The sequence below is a fragment of the Diabrotica virgifera genome, chromosome 7, assembly GCF_917563875.1.
Source record: "Diabrotica virgifera virgifera chromosome 7, PGI_DIABVI_V3a".
Taxonomy (NCBI): Eukaryota; Metazoa; Arthropoda; class Insecta; order Coleoptera; family Chrysomelidae; genus Diabrotica; species Diabrotica virgifera.
Genome location: NC_065449.1, coordinates 41,138,025 through 41,160,809, shown reverse-complemented (window position 1 = coordinate 41,160,809; position 22,785 = coordinate 41,138,025). Strand labels below are relative to the sequence as shown.

The window sequence follows — 22,785 nt, the reverse complement described above, 5'->3', positions numbered from 1 at the left end:
TCTGTTTCCTGTCCATTTTTGTTGAATACATGTGATACCTTTTTTTTTTGTTAAAACTGGAGGTTTTAATTAAATGGATCAACTTTCTGTCAGTATTTTTCAGTGCAAATTTGAGGCAACACTAGTTGTTCAGCTGTCGTTCTAAGAAATAATTTTCGCTTTTCATCTTCCGGTTATATACTTCTGGTTTCGTGACGGTCTGTCAGTCTGTCCGCCCGTCCGTCCGCGAATATAACTCATCCGTTATTAATACAGCTAAAATGATAAATGAGGTGTGGAATGAAAGCTTATAACCCAAGGATGGTACTAAAGATGAGAAATTTGACATCGGACTTCCGGTTTTAGAGTTTCAACCGGAAGTACTGTTTTAAAGTCACTGAAATAGTATAAGCGATGTAGTATTCGACGTGTCTCAGCAAGATAAGAACAAATGTATACTTTTGGTTTTTATATAATTTCCGGTTAAAAAGTTCTAACCAGAAGTGCTGTATCATAGTCGCAGAAATAGTACATGTGACCTTGGTATGTGACATATCAATCGAATAGTATTGAAAAAAGTCGAGCGACTCTTTATTACGGGTTTGGAAATCATTTACGTTTAAACAATTATTATGACTGAAAGTTTAGTAAAAATGATTCAAAATTAGTGAAATCTAAATTTGACATCGGACTTCCGGTTTTAGAGTTGCAACTACAAGTACCGTTTTAAAGTCACCTAAATAGTATAAAGCGATATATTATTCGACATGCCTTAACAAGATGAGAACAAAAATGTATATTTTTGGTTTTTATATCATTTTCGGTTAAAAAGTTGTAGTCGGAAGTACAATATTATAGTCACAGAAATAGTATATGGGGCATATTAATCGAAACGTATTGACAAGTCGAGCCTAAATCTTTATTTCCGGTCGTGAAGTCATTTCCGTTTAAACAGTTATGACTTTAGTAAAAATTACTCAACATTAGTGAAATCGTATCTGAATCAAGGCAAAGTTAAACGAAGAGTTCAAATAATTACTTGTATTTTTTACAGCAATCCTTTAATGACTAACTCATTTTTTTCTTATAGGAGCGTCTGTGGAGAAAAACTCGTAGTGATTATGGTACAGGCTGTATAGGTACCGATCCTAACCGTAACTGGGGATACAAATGGAATGAGATGGGAGCAAGTAGCGACCCGTGTGAATCTGATTATGCTGGACCGCATGCTTTCTCTGAGATTGAGGTTAAAAGTTTATCTAAATATATGAGCAAAGTGGCGAACAAAATACTGCTTTATATAACGTTCCATTCACACGGACAATATATACTATTACCTTACGGTCATACTAGGGATCATTTGGATAACTACGATGAAGCTGTAAGTATAATATGTATTTTATAGGTATTTTGTTATATAATTTTCATCTTTGGTAATGGATAAATATATGATTTATTAACTAATGAGCTATCTACATTTTACGAGTATATAGTGTATTGAGTCTTATTCAGTTATGTCATATTGTTGCCATTTCCAGTTTGAGCTTTAAATTTTATCTATTTCGTTGGTGTGCTAGTTAAAGCTATTTTGTAAGTATTAAAATCTTATCTTTGCAGCTGATATATGATCATCTCTTTAACAATATTAAAAATAATGACTTTCAGATTTTGATTAGAAACTTTGTATTCTGTTGCTGGTATGAAATCTTGTTGCAGATTATGGGTCTGAGAAGGAATGGACTCGACTGAACTAAATTCACTTTATTTGACTTTTCACACTTGTTGCTCTTGCTTCGCTGTTGATCGAATGTAGTCCAGAAAGCCACTGCGCATTCGCTAGGAAAAATATTCTAATTCGGATTTTTTGCACAATCATACTCAAAAAGGACTCCTTTTAACAAATTTGCATGTTGCCACGACCAAAAGGTGGTCAAAAATTTTTTAAACGTTTTTTTTTTTTGTTTTTTTCCTAAAATTATCTTTTTTCCATGGAAAAAAGTTTTTTTAGATTTTTTGGGTCATTCTAAACAGAAAAGGTCTTTAGTGACTTTTCTCTCAAAATGATAGTTTTTGACATATAAGCGATTAAAAATTGAAAAATTGCGAAATCAGCCATTTTTAACCCTCAAAAACTATGTGAAAATCTAAAAATTTGAATATTGCCAAGGTAGGTAGATATTCTTTAAACATCGATTGATTAAATCATAAAGAGTTTTTTGCAATACAATATTCAAAACTCCTTTGTTTTTTGATTGCTAATCAAGCGTGCGCGACACTATTTTCCACCGACAGTATGGTGCAAATGAAAGGAATAAATTCGTTCTTTCGTAAACCGGCGACTTTAAGGATTAATCCCGAAACAGGTCGATTTTTATTTTTAAGTTATGATATTGTGGCACATATGGTATACTAGTGACGTCATCCGTCTGAGCGTGATGACGTAATCGATGATTTTTTTAAATAAGAATAGGGGTCGTGTGGTAGCTCATTTGAAAGGTTCTTCAATTCTCTATTTAGTAATGTAAACATTTACATAATTATTTATACAGGGTGTCCTTCTACTTCTTTTTTTGTCAAATAATTTAATTTAATAAAAATTTTTTGGACACCCTGTATCAATAATTATGCAAATGTTTATATTACTGAATATAGAATTGAAGAACCTTTCAAAGAAGCTAGCATATAACCCCTATTCTCATTTAAAAAAGTCATCGATTACGTCATTACGTCCAGACGGATGACGTCACTAGTATACCATATATGCCACAATATCATAACTTAAAAATAAAAATCGAACTGTTTCGGGATTTTTCCTTAAAATCGCCGGTTTACGAAATAACGAATTTATTCCTTTCATTTGAACCATACTTTCGGTGGAAAATAGTGTCGCGCACGCTTGATTAGCAATTAAGAAACAAAGGAGTTTTGAATAATGTATTGCAAAAAACTCTTCGGGATTTCATCAATCGATGTTTAAAGAATATCTACCTACCTTGGCAACATTCAAATTTTCAGGTTTTCACATAGTTTTTGAGGGTTAAAAATGGCCGATTTCGCAATTTTTCAATTTTTAATCGCTTATAGGTCAAAAATTATCATTTTTAGAGAAAAGTCACTAAAGACCTTTTCTGTTTGGAATGATCCAAAAAACCTAAAAAAAATTTTTTTCCATGCAAAAAAACAATTTTAGGAAAAAAACAAAAAAAAAACGTTTAAAAAATTTTTGACCACCTTTTGGTCCTGGCAACATGCAAATTTGTTAAAAGGAGTCCTTTTTGAGTAAGATTGTGCAAAAAATCCGAATTAGAATATTTTTCCTAGCGGATGCGCAGTGGCTTTCTGGACTAATGAGAGTGAGTTTAGCGTTGCTATTATGCACCTAACGGTTGGCGGTGTTGCCATTACAATGTTGCCAGGGCATTTACAAAATACAAATACATGAGTATAAAAATATATCGAACAGATTTGCTTTTTGTATTATCGTCTTAGGGGCATCTAAGAAATACACTATAGGGTGAGGCAGATAACTGGCCTATTAGAACTATCTCGAGAACTAAAGGCAACAGAATCATGAAAATTGGAATAAAGGGGTTTTGAAGGATAATCTATTAAATGAAAATATTTTCACCTCTATAGCTTCCGGTTATACCGGAAGTTGCTTATAACTTCGTTTTTTTAAATGAGACACTCTGTATGTTTTTACATTTTTGGATTCTCCTCAATATCTTCTTTCTTAAAATATGAGGTTTTGTCATATTATGCAGGGTATTTTAAGAGATATTTACGTTTCTTTTATTAATTTCGTAGCAATATTCACACCCTGTAGAATTGTAATAGTTTGACATTAAAAACTGTGCTTAAGTTCAAGTGATTTCTAATATAGTCTACTATTGTTAAGAATCATTAGTATAGTTAATTTTGAAATTTTAGTATACAGGGTTGGTCGAAACCCGGAATGAATATTTTCTGAGTTTTCTTAAATGGAACCCTGTATTTTAGTATTGTAATGAAATGATATTTCATGGTACTTTTTTATTTTATAAGTATTCCCTATACCTAGCTGCTTTAATTTGTGAGTTATTGGTGATTAAACATTAATTTCAACAAAAAATACGTAAAATTTTATTAAGTTGGCCATGAAAATATTCAATCACAAATCATTATTCAGAAATAAATACATATTATTCCAGACTGGTCCTTAAAATTACCAATAATGGTTTAGCTATCAAAATACCTACGTGGTTAAGATTGTTGGTGCGATTAACAATTAAGCACAAATTAAAGCATTTAGGTATAGGGAATCCTTAAGAAATAAAAAAGTACCATAAAATATAATTTCATTACAATACTAAAATACAGGGTGTTCTATTTATGAAAACTCAGAAAATACTCATTCCTAGTTTCGACCAACACTGTATACTAAAATTAAAAACTTAGCTATACTAATGATTCTTAACAATAGTAGACTATATTAAAAATCATTTGAACGTAAGTAGAGTTTCAGATGTCAAACTACTACAATTCTACAGGGTATGAATATTGCTACGAAATTAATAAAAAAACGTAATTATCTTTTAAAATACCCTGTCTAACATTACAAAACCTCATATTTTAAGAAAGAAGACATCGAAGAGAATCCAAAAATGTAAAAATATACAGGGTGCCCCCTTTAAAAAACGAAGTTATAAGCAACTTCCGCTATAACCGGAAGTAGCAAATAGATGAAAATATTTCCATTGAACAGATGACTCTTCAAAATCCCTTATTTCCAATTTTCATGATTCTGTTGCCTTTAGTTCTCGAGATATTTCTAATAGGCCCTTTATTTGCCTCACCCTGTATATATACCTGATACATGTATAGTAAACTATGATATGATACCTGATACGGCCATAAAGTTATTATGAGGGATTTTATGTTGTTCTTGCCGATTTTTCTCCATTTGTCTCGATGTTCCATCAATCTGGCATATTCTGCTAATTGGTACGCCAACGGTTGAGACAATGTTGTTGTGAAAAGTGAGTAATTATTATACGGAGATCCCATTCAAATGTGCTCAGAAATTCATAATATATGCTCGAATATACATAAATTCGAATAACTTAGAAAGTACCGAGTTTTAAAAAATTTATAGATATTCTGTCCCCGAGAAAGGGTGGACTTCGTTTCTTGAGCTATTCCCTAAAAATATCAAGTAAATTGATATAGGTCAATGAGGGTATTTGGCTCCGAATTCCATCCTACTACATCGATTTACTTGATATTTTCACAGTAAGTAGGGAATAGCTCAAGAAACAAAGTCTATCCTATGCTGATGTGCGCTTTTATCTTGGGAGTGGTTTCCACCGCTTCTCGGGGGTGAAAAATTTTTGGTTAAAATAGCCACAGAAGAGGCTAGAGAACCTAATTTTAAGCAAAAACTGATTTATAATTATTTTTTGAAAACTCAATACTTTTTGAGTTATTCGTGGTTGAAAATTGGCCATTTTCATTGAAAAATGACAACTTTTCGGACGGATTTTTGCGAAAACCTTAAAACTATGCATTTAACTAAAAAACTATTTAAAATATTTTTGTAGCTTATAAAAAAACAAAGAGATTCTTTCCTTCGCAAAACTTCTAGTTAAAATACAAAGAGGGATATGGTAGGTAAGAAGAGTTTGTTTTTTGCTACATGCTCAAATCGGTGTATTCAACTTGAAATAACAGAGAAACTGTCGATTTTAGGTGTATAATATTATACAGTCGAACCAGCTTATTAGAATCCCTCTTATAGGAATATCCCGGTTTATGGAATATAAATTCGAGTTCCCGAAACGTTTCCATTTACTCCTTAATAAATTTATCCTTTTATTGGAATAGGCTCTAATTAGATAATACCGCTTATTAGCATATTTTACAAGTCAACGAATATTTTTTTTACAATTTACTACATAAAAATTTAACTTATGTTTGGTATTATGGTCAGTCGTCAAGGGTTTGTAGTGCTGGATTAGATATTATTAGGGTAATAAATATTTATTACTTTGTTACGAGTACAATACCTACCAATTCGATCTAGCCGAAAAATGCATGGGTCATAAAGTAATTTTTATTTGTCTACACAAAGGCACTGTTGCCTGCTATAAAATTCTTAGAAGCAGTTTATTAGAATTCACCCAGAGAGTATTTACCTATTTGCTTGAAAGATGTGAATTATGGCTTTGTTAAATTCATCCATTTCTTGCCGCCAATAAAAGTTCCATTCAACCAATGGATTAAGGATGACCACAGGGATTGACAATAAAAAAACTATAATTACCGATAATTTCTCAAGAAAAAATAAGTAATTTTGTTACATATATGCATTTTAATAAGAATATTTACATATCTACATATTGCATATATTTTATATTAATTACCTACTGCTACTTTATTCATTCAATTACATAATATAATGTAATTTGGTATTCAACACATACATAGATAAGTAGTAGTTACACTACTGTATTATTGACGTAAAAAGACCTAAAAAAATTTACATATACTGATTATGTAGGTACATATATGATATATGTATTGGCATAGTATGTAAAACTACATAATATTGGCATAGTATATAAAACTACACATTGGCATAGTATGTAAATAATATTATTACGTATATTCGGTACACTTATTTCGACTAGCCACCAATGATCGGTTATTAGAATATCCCGGTTATAAGAATATTTTTGCCTGGTACAAAGGCTATTCCAATAAGCGGGTTCGACTGTACTAATAACTTTTGTAGTGCTTGAAAAGACCTTTAAAATGAGCAATACTAAATAGGATAGAATAAAAACATGCTTTATTGTCATGAAAAATTTAACAATTTTATAGACAAAGCTTACAAGAATCATAAATAAAAACAATAACAAATACAATTTACTAAAATTATACAAATCGTCAACATAAATAAAACATAATAAAGACAAATCAAAATCAGTAACAAACTATTGAAAAATTAAAAAAAATTGCAAATTGCGTAATCTACCTTAAGAAATTTAATAAGCAATTTAATAAGTTATGCTGCTGCATATGACACTCAAATATAGATTAAGATTCTACTTATACATAACAATACTGTAATTTCTTAGTTATTGGTTAAGAAACTCTGCTATTGAATAATATGGTGTTTCAGATAAATAGGCTTTAGTCATTTTACGGAACTTGGGGAAAGATGTTGCAGATTTAAGTTGTAGAGGGAGATGGTTGTATAGTTTTTTTGCAGAATATAATATAGATTTCTTTACTAACTCACTGGACGGGATCGGTAAATATATGTCAAAAGTAGAATTTCTGGTGGAATAGTCATGTCTAGGTCTTTCTGGAAAAACATGTAGATGTTTACGAATTAAGCAAACAGTTTCTAAAATATATAAAGAAGGTAATGTTAGAATTCTGTGATCTTTGAAGTAGCTTCTGCAATGTGTTGTTCTTCTGAGGCCAAACAGATATCTGATTGCTCTTTTTTGCAATTTAAAAATAACATCGGATTGGGCAGCTGTACCAAAACCCCAAAAAGGCAGACCATATCGAAGATGGGACTCGAACAATGAAAAGTATGTTATTTTGGAAGAGGCTAAATCCATTTCCTTAGAGACAGATCTTATTGCAAAGCAAGCTGAGGATAGTTTCTTGCTTAACACATCGACATGAAGGGACCATTTAAGGTTGCTATCTAAAAAAATACCAAGAAACTTTACAGAATCAACGATACTGATCTGGCTGTTATGAAGAGGTAAGGGTTGAAGAGTTCCTCTATAGGGTAATGCTACTGTTTTATCTACGTTAAAAGAGAGTAAATTAGAATCTGACCAGGATTTTATTGTGAGTAGATCAGAAGTTATAGTAGCATGAAGAGTTGCGATATTTGAGTTGCTCCAAGTGATACTGGTATCGTCAGCAAAAAGAAAAACTTTTCCATCGATTTTTAAACTAGTGATGTCATTAATAAAGATAAGGAAAAGTAGAGGACCCAATACTGAACCTTGCGGTACCCCACATACAACATTTTTGAGACTAGAGTCTGTATCATTTGCTCTAACCAGTTGTTTCCTATTTTCCAAGTAAGATTGAAACCAATTCGAAGAAATACCTCGAATTCCATAGAAATCTAGTTTTTTTATCAAAATGTCGTGATTTACACAATCAAAAGCTTTGGCATAATCACAAAAAACAGTGGCAGTGTGGAGATTATTGTTTAATGCTTGATAAACCTCATGTAGTACAGAAAACATGGCATCGGTGGTACATTTATTATTTAAAAATCCAAACTGATTTTGTGATAAAATCTTGTTATCAACGAGAAAGGACATAAGTCGGGCTTTTAGGAGTCTTTCAATAATTTTGGAGAGTACCGGTAGTAATGCAATAGGTCTATAATTGCAGGCAATAGATTTTTCACCACCCTTATGAAGAGGAATAATGATGGCCGTCTTTAGGCACTCTGGAAATTTACCTTTCTCAAAAGAATCATTTATTAGAGAGATGAGGACTCCCAACACATTGTCTGGGAGATTTGAGAAAATTTTTATGGAAAGTCCATCGGTACTACAGGAAGATTTGCTTTTGATACTATTGATTGTTTGGATCAGTTCAGATTTACCGACCGGTCTTATAAAGAATGAATTCGAAACCTTTCCTGAATTAGCGAGATAGGAAATGGGATCTTGTTGTGACACAATAGTTGATGTTATATTTTTACTCACATTAACAAAATATTCATTTAGATTTTCTGGGTCTGAAAGGGAAAATGTTTGAGCTGTGTGAGTTTTATTTCGAAGATCGTTTATTATCGACCAAGTTTCTTTTGCAACACTTTTGGGGCTTCTGAGACGATTTTGATAATACAATTTTTTAGCCGATTTTATAAGTTTTAAATAGATTGCCCTGTACTTGGTGATATATTCAGTAACAGAGACGTTGGTAGTAAATTTCTTGATATACAGTAGTGAACGCATGTTTTTGGCTGATATGCGGACACCTTTGGTAGTCCAGGGTTTGCGATGTTTTTGCTTAATTGTGATTAAAGGAAATGCTTCATTGAAGATACAGACCAGCTTATTCAAAAAATCACTGAAATTATAATCGACGTCCATGGAAGGAAAGTGCCACTCAGAGGTTAAGCATAAATTTTGGAATTTACGAAAGTTCCGACCGGAAAAAATCCTGCCTAAACGTCGAGTTTTCGAGGAGGACTTGCTAAAGATGTTAAACTTCGTATAAACCGCTTCATGATCAGATAGTCCCGCATTAACAGTTGTAGCGCAGACATCAAGGGGTGAGAAATCTGAGACAATAAAATCATTTATGGTAGATGAAGTTTTTGTAATCCTTGTAGGAGAATCAACGTGCATTGATAGACCATATGATTCAAATATGTTGACCAGGGATATTTGTGTAACACAAGCAGCAGCATAATTAATGTTGAAGTCCCCGCATAAAATTTTTCTGCTTTTATGGGGCAGGTCATCTAACAAATTAAGCAGGTTCTGAAAAAATAGTTCCACGGAAGAGTCAGGTGATCTATAAATGCAAATAATATAAAGATTAAGGTTCTTACTGTAAACTAAGGAAAACTCAAAAAATGCTTCACTTAACAAAAAGTCATATTTTGTTACCAGAGAAAAATCATTATTTGTAGAAAGAATTAGGGTGCCTCCATGTGCTGAACTTGGACGGTCATACCTAGCAATAGTGGAATATTTTTCTACAAAAAAAGGCTCGTTGACTTCAAGCCAGTGCTCAGTAACCGCAACTATCGGTGGAAACCCTAATTCCTCTAGAAACACAAATAATTCATAAGTTTTATATCTTATAGAACGAATATTAATCAGAACCATGCTAAAGTTGTTATCACTAAAATAATTTGAGGATTATAGTCCCTCAGAACACGTCGTGATGTTTAAAAATTTCGTCCTGGAGAGGCAGCGGAATAGTAGTTTCGGTGGCATTCCCTTGACTTTTGCAGGTGAATAATTCTTTCCGAAGTTAGAAAAGACCTAAAAGCAGCAAGATCAGCGTCTACCTCATTTGCACCAATTCCATAAGCATCATTAAAATCTAGAAGAATTTTTCGTAGATCTTCACTCTTTGTAGGAAGTCCTTCGGAAGCCAGAAACAATTTAACACTTGTGTTGGTATACCCATCATAAAAAACTGATGCAGGTTGGTCGTGTAAATAAGCAAGATGAAGTTTAATGGCCTTTAAGATATCCGGTTCCCTTAATCTGGCTAAAAGATATCGACTATTAGAGTTATTGGTTAATCTAACTCTTGGTGGGGTCAATGGATCGAGATTAGTCGATGGTTCTAAAGTATCTTTCTTAATGAAATTAATATGGGTATGGAACGGATTCTTAGTTTTGCAAATTTCCATGGCCTGTTTGTCTGTTTGTATGTTTGTGCTCTGAACTTCATTTTTGTTGTTGCATAAACTATTTGAATTTTCCAGGCTAATAGGACTTCTGATATTCTTCGGATTCTTATGTGACTCAGATGAAAGCGATGGTTCGGAATATGAAGATTCGATAGACCATTTAATGTTTACACCAGGTGGCCAAATGCCCTTATTAAATAATAGGTTAATAGATGTTCTAGATTTTATACCTATTTTGAATGAAGAACCAGTTGTTGTGTCGGCATCTTTAAGGAGGGCATAACATCTTATATATTCCTTGATACCTAGCTTCTCTTTAATATAGTGAACCACTTGTATAGGGGTGTATATTGGGCTCAAGTTACTAATAACTACAAAGTGACACTTATCTTCTGTAATTTTTGACTTTTGCTCTGCATTTGCTTCGAAATGTTGAGGCTCTTCAGTCTGGGTACTTGAGGTGGCATAACATGTATTTTTCTTCAATACCTCTTTTTTCGTTGGTATGGTAGATAGACTTTTGGTAAGATTGCTCATTTGATTCGCAAATGTCGATTAGATTCAAACTGAGCGAGATATTCTGCAAAAAAGTTTATGACTAATGTATTTTAAGAAAAAAATGATAAGTTTATTTAACCCCTCATCCATCAGAATTAAAATACATCGTCTTCCTTCTGCAATACTTTTTATTATAGTGTTATTTCTATGTTCAAAAAGTTGTACTGGATTAAAATGAATGGTTTTTGAAAAAAATAATATCAAATTATAGAGCGCATTTTTAATTTTCTTAAAAATCTTCCTCATCTTCCATGTAACTCGAAAAAGATAAGAGATACGAAAAAAAGTTACCACACAAAAATATAGGGCTTTTTCAGATAAATATTTCCTTTTTATTTCTCATTACTGTATCTCTTATCATTTTCAAGTTACATGTAGAAAAAACGATTTTTAAGAAAATTTAAAAATGCGCTCTATAATTTGATCTTTTTTTTTAAACCATTCATTTTAAACTTGTCCAACTTTTTGAACATATGAATAATACTATAATAAAAGGTATTGTGGAAGGAAAACGATGCATTAACATTTTGGTGGATGGGCGTTAAAATTACTTCTCATTTTTTCTTAAAATACATTTAGTCGAGGAAATGAAGCATTTTGGCTCGCAATTTTTTCGTCCAGCACGGATTTACTTGAAATTTTCACAGAAGGTAGGGAATAGCCCAAGAATCATTTTCTATATCATGCCGCTGTACGCTAAAACCTTAGGGGTGGTTGCCACCCCATCTCGGGGGCGGGAATTTTGTATTACATTTTAAATATGTAAATCGATGTAAAAGGTTATTCTTAGGTTATTCGATGTAAAAGGTTATTATTAAGGTAAGAAAAAAATATTTTTCGCATTTTCTTCGTAAAACTAATATTTTTCGAGTTATTCGCGCTTGAAAGTAACAGTTTTTCGATGAATAAATCGACTTTTTTAGAGGGTTTTTTGAGAATACCTCGAAAAATATGCATTTAATCAAAACAACTGTAGGTATCGAAATTATATGTTTTAGCAACACAAACCAAAATATTTTTTTGTAATATCTATAAGACCAATACGAACCGAGATACGGCATGCTAAAAGTTAGGTTTTTACGTCAAACGCATAATTTGAAATATTCAAAGTAAAATAACGGAAAAACTTTGCATTTTTCGAGGAAAACTTAAAAAATATTTTTTCAAGTATAGAGTTAGGCCTTTCAAAAAAATAATAAAAAGTTTCTAGTCCGAAAATTAAGTGACTTATGATCAAAGGAAGTTCGGTACCTGATTTTCTCTATGAAAAAATCAGTGAGAGAAACCCCTAACTACCCTCCTGATTAAAAATTGATCTTCACCTTTCTGTAATTCCTTTTATATTTATATTATCAATACACCCAAGAAGTTTGACCTACTTGAAAGGTCTAATTTTAGAAAAATTGGAGTTTAAAGAAAAATTATTTTTTTGGAATTTCCCATTTTTCACCATTTACTTCAAAATATCTCCGAAAATACTCGAGATACGAAAGAAACGATGGACTACTAAATTGTAGCTTATTTAATAGTTAAAATTCTCGTGTCCATAGATTTTTATTAGAGTGAACAGTTAGCGAGATATAGCTGTTTAAAACCTCTATTTACGAGCAAACACGCCCTTATTCGAGCCTTTTAAACCCACCCTAGTTAAAAACTGAGGGATCTTACGGAATTTAGTTTACACAGTCTTGTAACACTACAAAAATCTTACAAAGTCATTTTTGAAAAAACTTTTCACCGCCAAAAATGACGGAGCTATGTTTATAAAACGAATTTTTTTTTGAAAAATTCGGATAGTCCGCTTATGGATAATTTTCAATGTATGTATAATACGACAGACCGGTTCGTATACTGGAAGATGACTAAAAAACTAATAGTATTTGTATTTGTACATATTTGTAAATTCGTATTTTTGTGTAAATAAATGTTTTTGTAATTCTTTAATTCTACTTTTTTTCTGTATAGACCTATTAAAATATCTACTTATAAAAACTGTAATGTTATTAAGGGTGGTTTTTAAGGGTTGAAATATTATGATATTATATCCTACAGTATAAAACAATCATTACTTAACCAATCAAAACCAAATTTTACCCATATTAAAGTTTATAATGTTTTTATATAATTTTTGAAAATAAGAGGTAGTTTACACCCCTAAAAATAATCAACGCCCTTAAGCATGATATACAACATGAAGTACAGGGTGAGATGATCCTAATCCCAAATTTTTATGTAAATCGATGCAATCCGAAATTATCCTTTTAGGATAAGTAAATTTTTTATATATAGCTCCAACAAGGGTGGTTTTAAGGGTTGAAATATTATGATAGTATATCTTAAAGCATAAAACATTCATTATGTAACTAATAAGAACCAAATGTTGACAATATTAAAGTTTCAAATGTTATTTTATAATTTTTTTCCAATTAGGGGTAGTTTTCAACCTTACAACACCAAAAGCGTACAACGGCTCAATATAGAAAATTAACTAGAGGGTGTAATGAGCCTAATCCCAAATTTTTGTACAAATAGATGCTGGACGAAAAAATTGCGAGGTTTTGCCATTTTTTCAGCTCATTGCCTCGACTAATTAGTTATCAATTTTTTTTGCAGCATATCTCGCTTAATTTTAATGTAATAGACCTTTAATATAGCTCATTTTAAAGGTCTTTTCAAAAACTACAAGATGTATTAGTAGCATTATATCGACCGTTTCTCTGTTATTTCAAGTTGAATACACCAATTTGAGAATGTACCAAAAAACAAATGATTTTAACCTACCATATCTCTTTTTGTATTATAACTAGAAGATTTATGAAGGCAAGTATCTCTTTGCTTTCTTATAACCTACAAAAATGTTTAATATAGTCTTTTTAGTTAGATGCATAGTTTTTAAGGTATTTGCAAAAAACCGTTCGAAAAGGTATTATGTTTCAATGAAAATGGCCAATTTTCAACCACGAATATCTCAAAAGTATTGAGTTTTCAAAAAAAAAATTATAGAACAGTTTTTGCTTAGAATTAGGTTCTCCAGCGAATTGGGGTGGAAACCACCCCTAGGATAAAAGCACACATCGGCATAGGGTAGGCTTTGAATTAGGAGATAAGTAGAGGCTAGGCCAAAAATTTCATTAAAATCCATGCAGTAGGATAGAATTCGGACGTAATATCCCTATTCTTGCTCCCATTGACTGGCGTAATATGCAGTAGCATCGAATTCGGAGCCAAATATCCTCATTGGTTGCACTATTATAAAAATTCAATGTTTTGTTTTTTCCACAAACCTAGAAAAAAATAAAATATCTAATAAAATAAAATAAAAAAAATAACATATCATTTTGTATTTTTTATTTCAGTATAAACTAGCAAAGAAAGCTGCCAAATCGTTGGCTGTGAGGTACGGAACTAAATATGATGTTGGAAATATAGGAAAGTTAATGGGTAAGATGAATGATTAATTGATTAATATAATATAATTATGTATAGTTCTTCCACTCTAACTTTTCCCGTGCGTCACGAATCATTTTCAAACAAGTTAAGAGGATCGGTACGTATTTTCGGCTGCAATGCTATTCAAATGGGGATTCATTTTTTTCGAATCCTGAGAAAACTAATAAGTATTTTTGAAAAATTTAAACGCAGAATGAAAGATTACGTTATTAGCGAAGGCCGAAAGTCCCTGAGAACTTCTATAATGTTTATTTAAATAAGTTACAGGGGTGAAAAATTAAGAGAAAATTTAGTGTGATTTTTAATTTCAAATATCTCATTCAAAATAAACTTTTTATTTATTCTAAGGACTTTCGGCCCTCGGTAATAATTTAATCTTTCATCCTGCGTTTCAATTTTTCAAAAATATTTATTGGTTTTTTCAGGATTCGAAAAAAATGAACACAATGCCGTGGTAATATTTTCCAAATCTATCTTTGTCTTACAACGCACTTAGCCGAATATAATATTGTCAGCATATATTGTCAGTCAGACACTGACAATCAGTGACAATTTTAAATATTTGACATTGCATCGGGAATATTTTGAGGTATTGATTAGATATTATTGATATATAGTGTATTTGATAAATAATTGATTTAAGACGTGAACTTAATAAAAAGTTATTTATTGTGTATTATTTGTGGAAGATCCAAGCAGAGAATACATCAGGATAATATATTCTGTGATCCAAGTATTTTGTTGTTAAAGATGTTCAAAATTGTAAGCGTTCCATAAGAATATATTATTAAAAAATCACTTTAACGATTTTCCTCTTTTCTCGATTGAGTATTAGTTTTTGTTGTACAAATAAATTATTACAATCACTGAATACATAGTTAGTAAAAAAATTATCACATTTATTAACTGAATTAATAATTTGCAATTATAAAAATAACAGTTATCCAAGAACATTCAAAAGCCATCTCTTTAAATTAATGATGACATTTTCAAGTAGAATGACATTCTAGTAATGTTTACATATCCATACCAGTGTGAATTTTACTACACGTAATTTGCCGTGTAAAGACAGAAAAAGTAGAGATACACGTAAAATATTTGCGAATTATGTACCCATAGCCTTAAATAAAAAAATAAAGTGAAACGTACGTCGATGTGTAGTTCATTGACACGTACTGTCAGAGTGTCAGTGGTAATAATTAGGAAATGGCTATTATCCCGTGAACGTATTTTAAAAAGTTATTTTATGGAAGTGTTTATCCTTTTTTCACTATTACGGTAGCGATTATGTACTTTAGAAAGGAACTACAACGTTGACGGGTTTTTATTGTTTCATATGGTCGATGAACCTCTAATTATGCAATAAACATGGAGTGCTACTATTTAAAGGGATGCGTTTTTTGAAAAGGGGTGAATTAGTCCCTAGGCTCAAGGTGCCTTAGGGTGAGTTCTATGCATTTTTGGTACAAACACGCCTACAGAAAAATTGTTCCAGATTAAATTTATTGTCGAAATATCACCTTTTAAAGTCAAAAATTCTTTTTTACAAAAACATATTAAAAATAAAAAAAAAACATGAAAGAAAGCAATTTTGTTTTTTGTCCTATATCTTTTTGCTTGCACGGAGATTTAGGTATAGGTATTACTTCACAGAAAAAAAAGAATGTGTGTGTGTACTTTGTACGCACGTAAGAAGTTATACTTCTATTATAATATAATTTCAGCGAAATAAATATACCTACTTAACAGTTACAATACAAAAAATTAACAATAATTACCAAAATTTAATGCCAAATATTAAAAAAAAAACGAAAAAAGTATGAATCGTCCGGGAATTGAACCCGCAACCTCGCGAATTCTCAATCTCTGGTCCAATTCTCTACCAACAAGACCATCAAGGCACATACTATTAAGGTGTCAGATATACATATTTACACATCACGGTGACAAGTGAAATATAAAAATAGATGTTTTGTTATTTTACGCGCAAGGAAGACAAATCCAAAGACACAAAATTATAATAAAAAACCTTTTAAACGACATTTTTCAAATTGCGCAAGTTGTATTATTACTATTAATGTTAATAAATGAAATATAAATATTTTGACATTTCACAATTTGACAATATCATAACAAAATTTGATCAACTATTTTTAAAACACTTACCAGTGTAAGATTCTTTAGCTTTGAATAAGCGAGATCGTAGATCGTCCCGGTTGATTGTTGTTATCTACAGTTCTCTACGCCTTCGAGCTAATAGGTTTTTTATCAGTAATTTTGCGGCACTCATACTAGTCACAGTTTGATGGGCTTTCACATTGACATGCAACAATCATCTCTTCTAAGTTAATAAGTCCAAAAATATAATATGAAGACTATTTAAAAAGGCAGTATAACCATTAACTAACTTTTTGTTTGTTGTTTCTTTTCCTACAAATTTTAAAACGCAACAACCATACATAACCAAACCACAGTCCCACAGCTGTGATACAGCTGCCATATTGGATAATTTTTGTCATGTCATTTGAACATCCAATCAGAACAAAGTTGTAATGCGACTGCGCCGGGATCAAAGGTTTTAATCCCATTAAAAGTCACCCTCGTATCGCGCGTAAAGAAGTATAATTTCAAAAAATTTCCCTCCTTCTTCTTTAAATGACGTTCGGTAGAAATTTCTATGATTTATAGTTTTTGAAGTATGATTTTTTAAATTTCGCCATTCACAGCATTTTGGGCAATTTTTTCCATTATTTTGCAAACATTGTTCTGTAATTTTTTTCTACGCATTTCTAGGTATATGCATACAATGGTACATTTAGTAGGAAGAGAAGTCAATTACCATTAAAATGGTCTATTGTATAAGGTTGTGTGAGTACTTTTAAGCAAATTATGGTTTTATAAAACTTTGATTAAAGTTTTATAGATTTAATGATTTTTGATATTTTTACGATTATTTTTTAAATTTGTTATTAAGATAACTTTTTTTCGTGTACATTTAGGGATATACATTTTACAGTAAAAGAGAAAGCTTATTTTCTTTATATCAAAATCATGTAGGTATGGTAAAAAATTCTAAGACTATTTTTAAACAAGATATCCGTAAGATATCCAAGGGTATGCGTAATTTGAGAAAAATTTTCAATTTTTTTTTTGTCAATTAGGAGAATATAATTGCACATTAGAATAAAAGTTTTAGTTTCAAATAAATTTTCTTAATAACACTTTGCGATGTTGTGAAATATAAAGGTCTTTTTCACTTGAGCGAAATTCATATTTTTTAAACTACACTGTATACTATTGACAAAATTGGATATCTGATGATTACATCTTAGGATTTAGACTATGCAAAAAATTCTATGAAGAATATTTTTGTCGCAAAGTTAAAAATTAATAAGTTTAACATAATATGGCTTTAACGTTGTGGGCCAAAATATTGCATGTGTATATGTCACACTTTGAAAAAGCATAATATCTTGTTAAAAAATGGTCCTAGAATTTTAATTCACCATTTTAAAGCAAATAAAATAAGCAATCTTTTTTATTTAGCATTGTATATTATATTATATACCTAAATGAACAAGAAAAGAAGTTATAATGAAAAATTTAAAAATAATCGTAAAACAATATCAAAAATTGTTAAAAGTATAAAATTTTGAAAAACGATATTTTGCCTAAAAATAGCCACATAACTTTCTACAATAGACCGTTTTAAAGGTAATTGACTCCTCTTCTTATTATATGTACCATTACATACACCTAAAGCTGCGTAGCAAAAAGTTACAGAACAATGTTTGCGAAATAACAATGAACACGGCCCAAAACCTCTGTGAGTGGCGAAGTTTAAAAAATCATATTTCGGAAACTATAACTCTTAGAGACTTCTACCAAGCGTCATTTAAAGAGGAAGGATGAAAATTTTGTCCACGAGACAATGTTTATACCTGTGTCACCGTGGAAAATAGTTATGGGGCAAAAACCAAATTGCTTTCTGTCGTGTTTTTTGTTGCATTTTTTAATATACTTTTGTAAAAAAAATAATTTTAATTTTAAAAGACGATATTTCGATAGTAAATAAAACCTGGAACAATTTTTCTGTAGACATGTTTGTACCAAAAGTACATAAAACTCACCCTCATTCACCCCGTGCCTAGGGACTAATTCCCACTTTCTCATAAACGCACCCATTTAAATGGTAGCATAAAAAACCGCGGTTTTTTCATACGCCACATTAAGCAACACCGTTAACGTTGTAGTTCCTTTTGGCTCTCTTATTTTGAACACAATGGTTGTATAACTCACCAGAAACAACAGAAGTTTCAACAATTTTGCCATAAAAAATAAAAATAAATAAACTATAAAAAAAATTTGTGTGTACTTACTTTATACGCACGTAAGAAGTTATATTGCTATTATATTATTTCAACGAAAAAAATATACTTTAAACAGTTTATTGGTATTTTATTTAAATATTAAACTCATTTTACTACTTACTGTTTTCCAAACACTTTTATTAAAACAGTACCAAAAATTAAAAAAAAAATGAGTCAAGGTAACAACATTAGGTGTACCTAAGCGTTCACCCATCCAAAATACAACCTCGATAAACACTGCGCGGTTATCGGACTTGACTAAGGTTATTGGACGACAACCGTGGTATCAAATTGATACAAAAATAAATCATTTTGATAGACTGTTCAAGTAATATTAAGATTGTTTTTTAATTTTCTTTTCATCATGTTTTACTAAAAGCACCAATATATTTTTTCACACTTTATTTGCACTGATACATACCTTGAAAGATTTACCAACTAACTTCGTACCGTCGGTGTGCACGTCATTTTTGTAAAAATTTACCCCCAACATTTTTCCCAATCGCGCCGAAATAAGTATAACTTCAAAATAATCAGGAAAGTAGGGGACGTTGCCTAGGTACAGTAGGAAAAATGAAAGAATACCCATGAACGAACATATAAAACACGCTGTATTTTCCTGTCACCGTGTCAGACAAAAAATTGGCCAGCGCAAGTACATGTAATAATTATTGTTACATGTAATTGCACTGGACAATTTTCTTTGTGACATGGTGACAGGAAAATACAGCGTGTTTTATATGTTCGTTCATGGGTATTCTTTCATTTTTCCGACTGTATGTACTATAATATTGCTATAAACAACCAAACTTATGAATAATAATACCACCACATACCATAATAAGACAGCCACACTTATGAAACTATATTATGTTGGAAATAAAAGACAATTTAAATAGCCTTACGTTGTAAATTGTTCCACTAAGTAAATTGCTCTCAAATTACAAGTAAAATATTTGTTTTTGGTTTATTACTTCTACAGAAACAATTCTAATAATTTAATTGTATTTGCCTCACTCATATTATTCCTTATACTCTGGGCTAATTAGCAAAATACAAGGAAAAGTTATTTACCAGCAATTTTATTGCTGGAATCGAATCTTATTATTGTATGTATTAATAATATAGGTATGCAAAGTCCGCAGATAGTGTGCTACTTTTTTTATAAACAAAATGGCGCCCAAAAATCGTGTTTTTTCAATTTTTGCTCTATAACTCCAAAGATTTTAACTTTACACCAAAAACACTCAAATAAAAATTCACCTCAATTAAATTCTGCATAGAAACGTGTTTTTTCCGATACATTTCGACGAAAGCTTTCCCCGGAAAAAGCGGGTTTTTCCAACAAAATCTTTAATTTTCAACTAAAATTTTAGATAAGTAATTGTTAATCAATAATTAAATAACTTGGTAATATAAAAGCCATTTTTGCATACATTATAATTCCAGAAGCCGATGGAAATTGAATAAACAGTTTAGCAACAATTGAATTGTTAATTCGAAATTTACGGTCGCTATAATAACGACAATAATTATGGTGCATAAGAATAACTATGATTTTTTCATTAAATGACACTATACCTATCTAATGTACTTTATAGAATTGAAATTGGACTATTTAAGCGGCCTCAGGAATATTTTAAAATTATAAACAATTTTTTGGCTTATAAACAAATAGAATATCTCGAGAAATATTAAACTAAATTAAATTGATAAAACGATATTCGAAAAACAGCGGCAGGATGCTTCTTTTAAAAGAAAAAACATTTAATTATGATGAGTGGTTCCTGAGATACAACCGGTAAAATTTGACCGGCATTTACTTCAAAGATATAAACAATAGGATCATAATTTTCAAACCATCACCTTTTCGTTTTTGTCCTCTATCTCCACACCAATTTTCATATCTTTAAAATACTCATAAAATATATTATTATAATAAAAACTATCGATAATACGTGTGAAAATTGCCAAAAATAGCAAAATTCCGATCAAAAATTAGGTTGGAGAAAATGTAACCTTCAAAGTTCAAAATCGGTATACGTTAAATAAGGCATTTTCTCGGCTTCCCATGCAGCAATTTACTTCATTCTTTTTTTGTTCCCTAATAACTCGAACAGATCCATCGAACTAACGCATTATTAAATGTCAAGCTTGCTTTTGTTTAGTTATAATAGATTAATTTATTTAAAAGAACAGAAAACTACATATTTTTTCCAGTTGTAGGCTTTCTTAGATAAACCTACTACAAGTGTACCTTTTAAAGTTAAAAACATAAATATTCTTATTTGAAAGCTGTATAATTATTTAAACAATTTTTATTTAAACAAATTAAAATTTTGTGTTATAATAAATAAATGAATTTATTATAACAAAACAAAAGCAAGTTAGACATTTAATAATGCGTTAGTTCGACGGCTCTACTCGAGTTACTTGGGAACAAAAAAAGAATGAACGAAATTGCTCCATGGGAAGCCGAGAAAATGCATTTTTTTAACGTATACCGATTTTGAACTTTGAGGGTTACATTTCCTCAAACCTAATTTTTGATTGGAATTTTGCTATTTTTGGCAATTTTCACACGTATTATCGATAGTTTTTATTATAATAATATATGTTATGAGTATTTTAAGGAGATGAAAATTGGTGTGGAGAAAGAAGACAAAAATAAAAAGGTGATGGTTTGAAAATTATGATCCTGTTTTTTATATATTTGCCGTAAATTCCGGTCAACTTTGACCGGTTGTATCTACGGAACTACTTATCATAATTAAACTTTTTCTCTTTTAAAAGAAGCGTCCTGCCGCTGTTTTTCGAATACCGTTTTCTCAATTTAATTTAGTTTAATATTTTCCGAGATATTCTATTTGTTTATAAGCGAAAAAATTCTTTATAATTTTAAAATATTCCTGAGGCCGCTTAAATAGTCCAATTTCAATTCTGTAAAGTACATTAGATAGGTATAGTGTCTTTTTATTAAAAAATCATAGTTATTCTTATGCATCGTAATTATTGTCGTTATTATAGCGACCGTAAATTTTTAATTAACAATTTAATTGTTGCTAAACTGTTCATTAAATTTCCATCGTCTTCTGGAATTATAATCTATACAAAAAGGGCTTTTATATTACCAAGTTATTTAATTATTGATTAACAATTACTGTACTTATCTAAAAGTTTAGTTGAAAATTAAAGATTTTCTTGGAAAACCCGCATTTTCCGGGGAAAGTTTTCGTCGAAGTAAATCGGAAAAAACACGTCTCTATGGAGAATTTAATTGCGGTAAATTTTTATTTGAGTATTTTTGGTGTAAAGTTAAAATCTTTGGAGTTATAGAGCAAAAATTGAAAAAAAAAACACGATTTTCGGGCGCCATTTTGTTTATAAATAAAGTAGCACACTCTCGGCGGACTTTGCATACCTATATTATAAATATATACAATCGTAAGATTCGATTCCAGCAATAAAATTGCTGGTAAATAACTTTTCCCAAAAATGGCTTATTCTCCGATAATCAGCCCAGACTATTAGTTAAGACATACACCATGCGTTTTAAAGAAGGGGACTTTAAAATCATATTGTGAATATTTTTAGGGTGCGTTCCATAGGCGACTTTACTCGGATAGTTATTTTTGTTTTTTTTTTTGTGTTTTGTTTGTGTTTGCTCGTAATTCCAAAACAGATAGGTTATTTATTTCTTGTTTTTAAAACTATTTAACAATGTCCAAAGCAAAAATAAAAAGTACAATGAAAGCGAATTAAAATTGATAATAATTTCTATTAATAGACGGCCCTGACAGTGGCATGATTATACCACGTTTTAAACCGCTCTGATATTTTTCATTATTTAAATGTAAAATACGGAACAAAAATTTTATATTCTTAAATACTATCAATAAATAATAGTGCAGTGTTGATGCCAATCGACTCAACCTGACGTGAGTAACAAAAACCTTTATATAAGATATTAAAGTAGTAAATATAACCTATACAATTCGAATCAAGTTCAACCTACTGGTTTTATCA

At 30.7% G+C, this 22,785-nt stretch overlaps 1 protein-coding gene across 1 annotated transcript in view; it reads left to right on the top strand.

Annotated features, from left to right (window-relative positions):
• LOC126888498 (uncharacterized) overlaps positions 1 to 22,785 on the top strand; it is a 157,878-nt gene that overhangs the window by 30,837 nt on the left and 104,256 nt on the right. The window contains exons 5-6 of the mRNA XM_050656835.1: positions 1,070 to 1,360; positions 14,296 to 14,380. Coding sequence (XP_050512792.1) covers positions 1,070 to 1,360; positions 14,296 to 14,380 — 376 coding nt within the window. The remainder of the gene's footprint in view (positions 1 to 1,069; positions 1,361 to 14,295; positions 14,381 to 22,785) is intronic.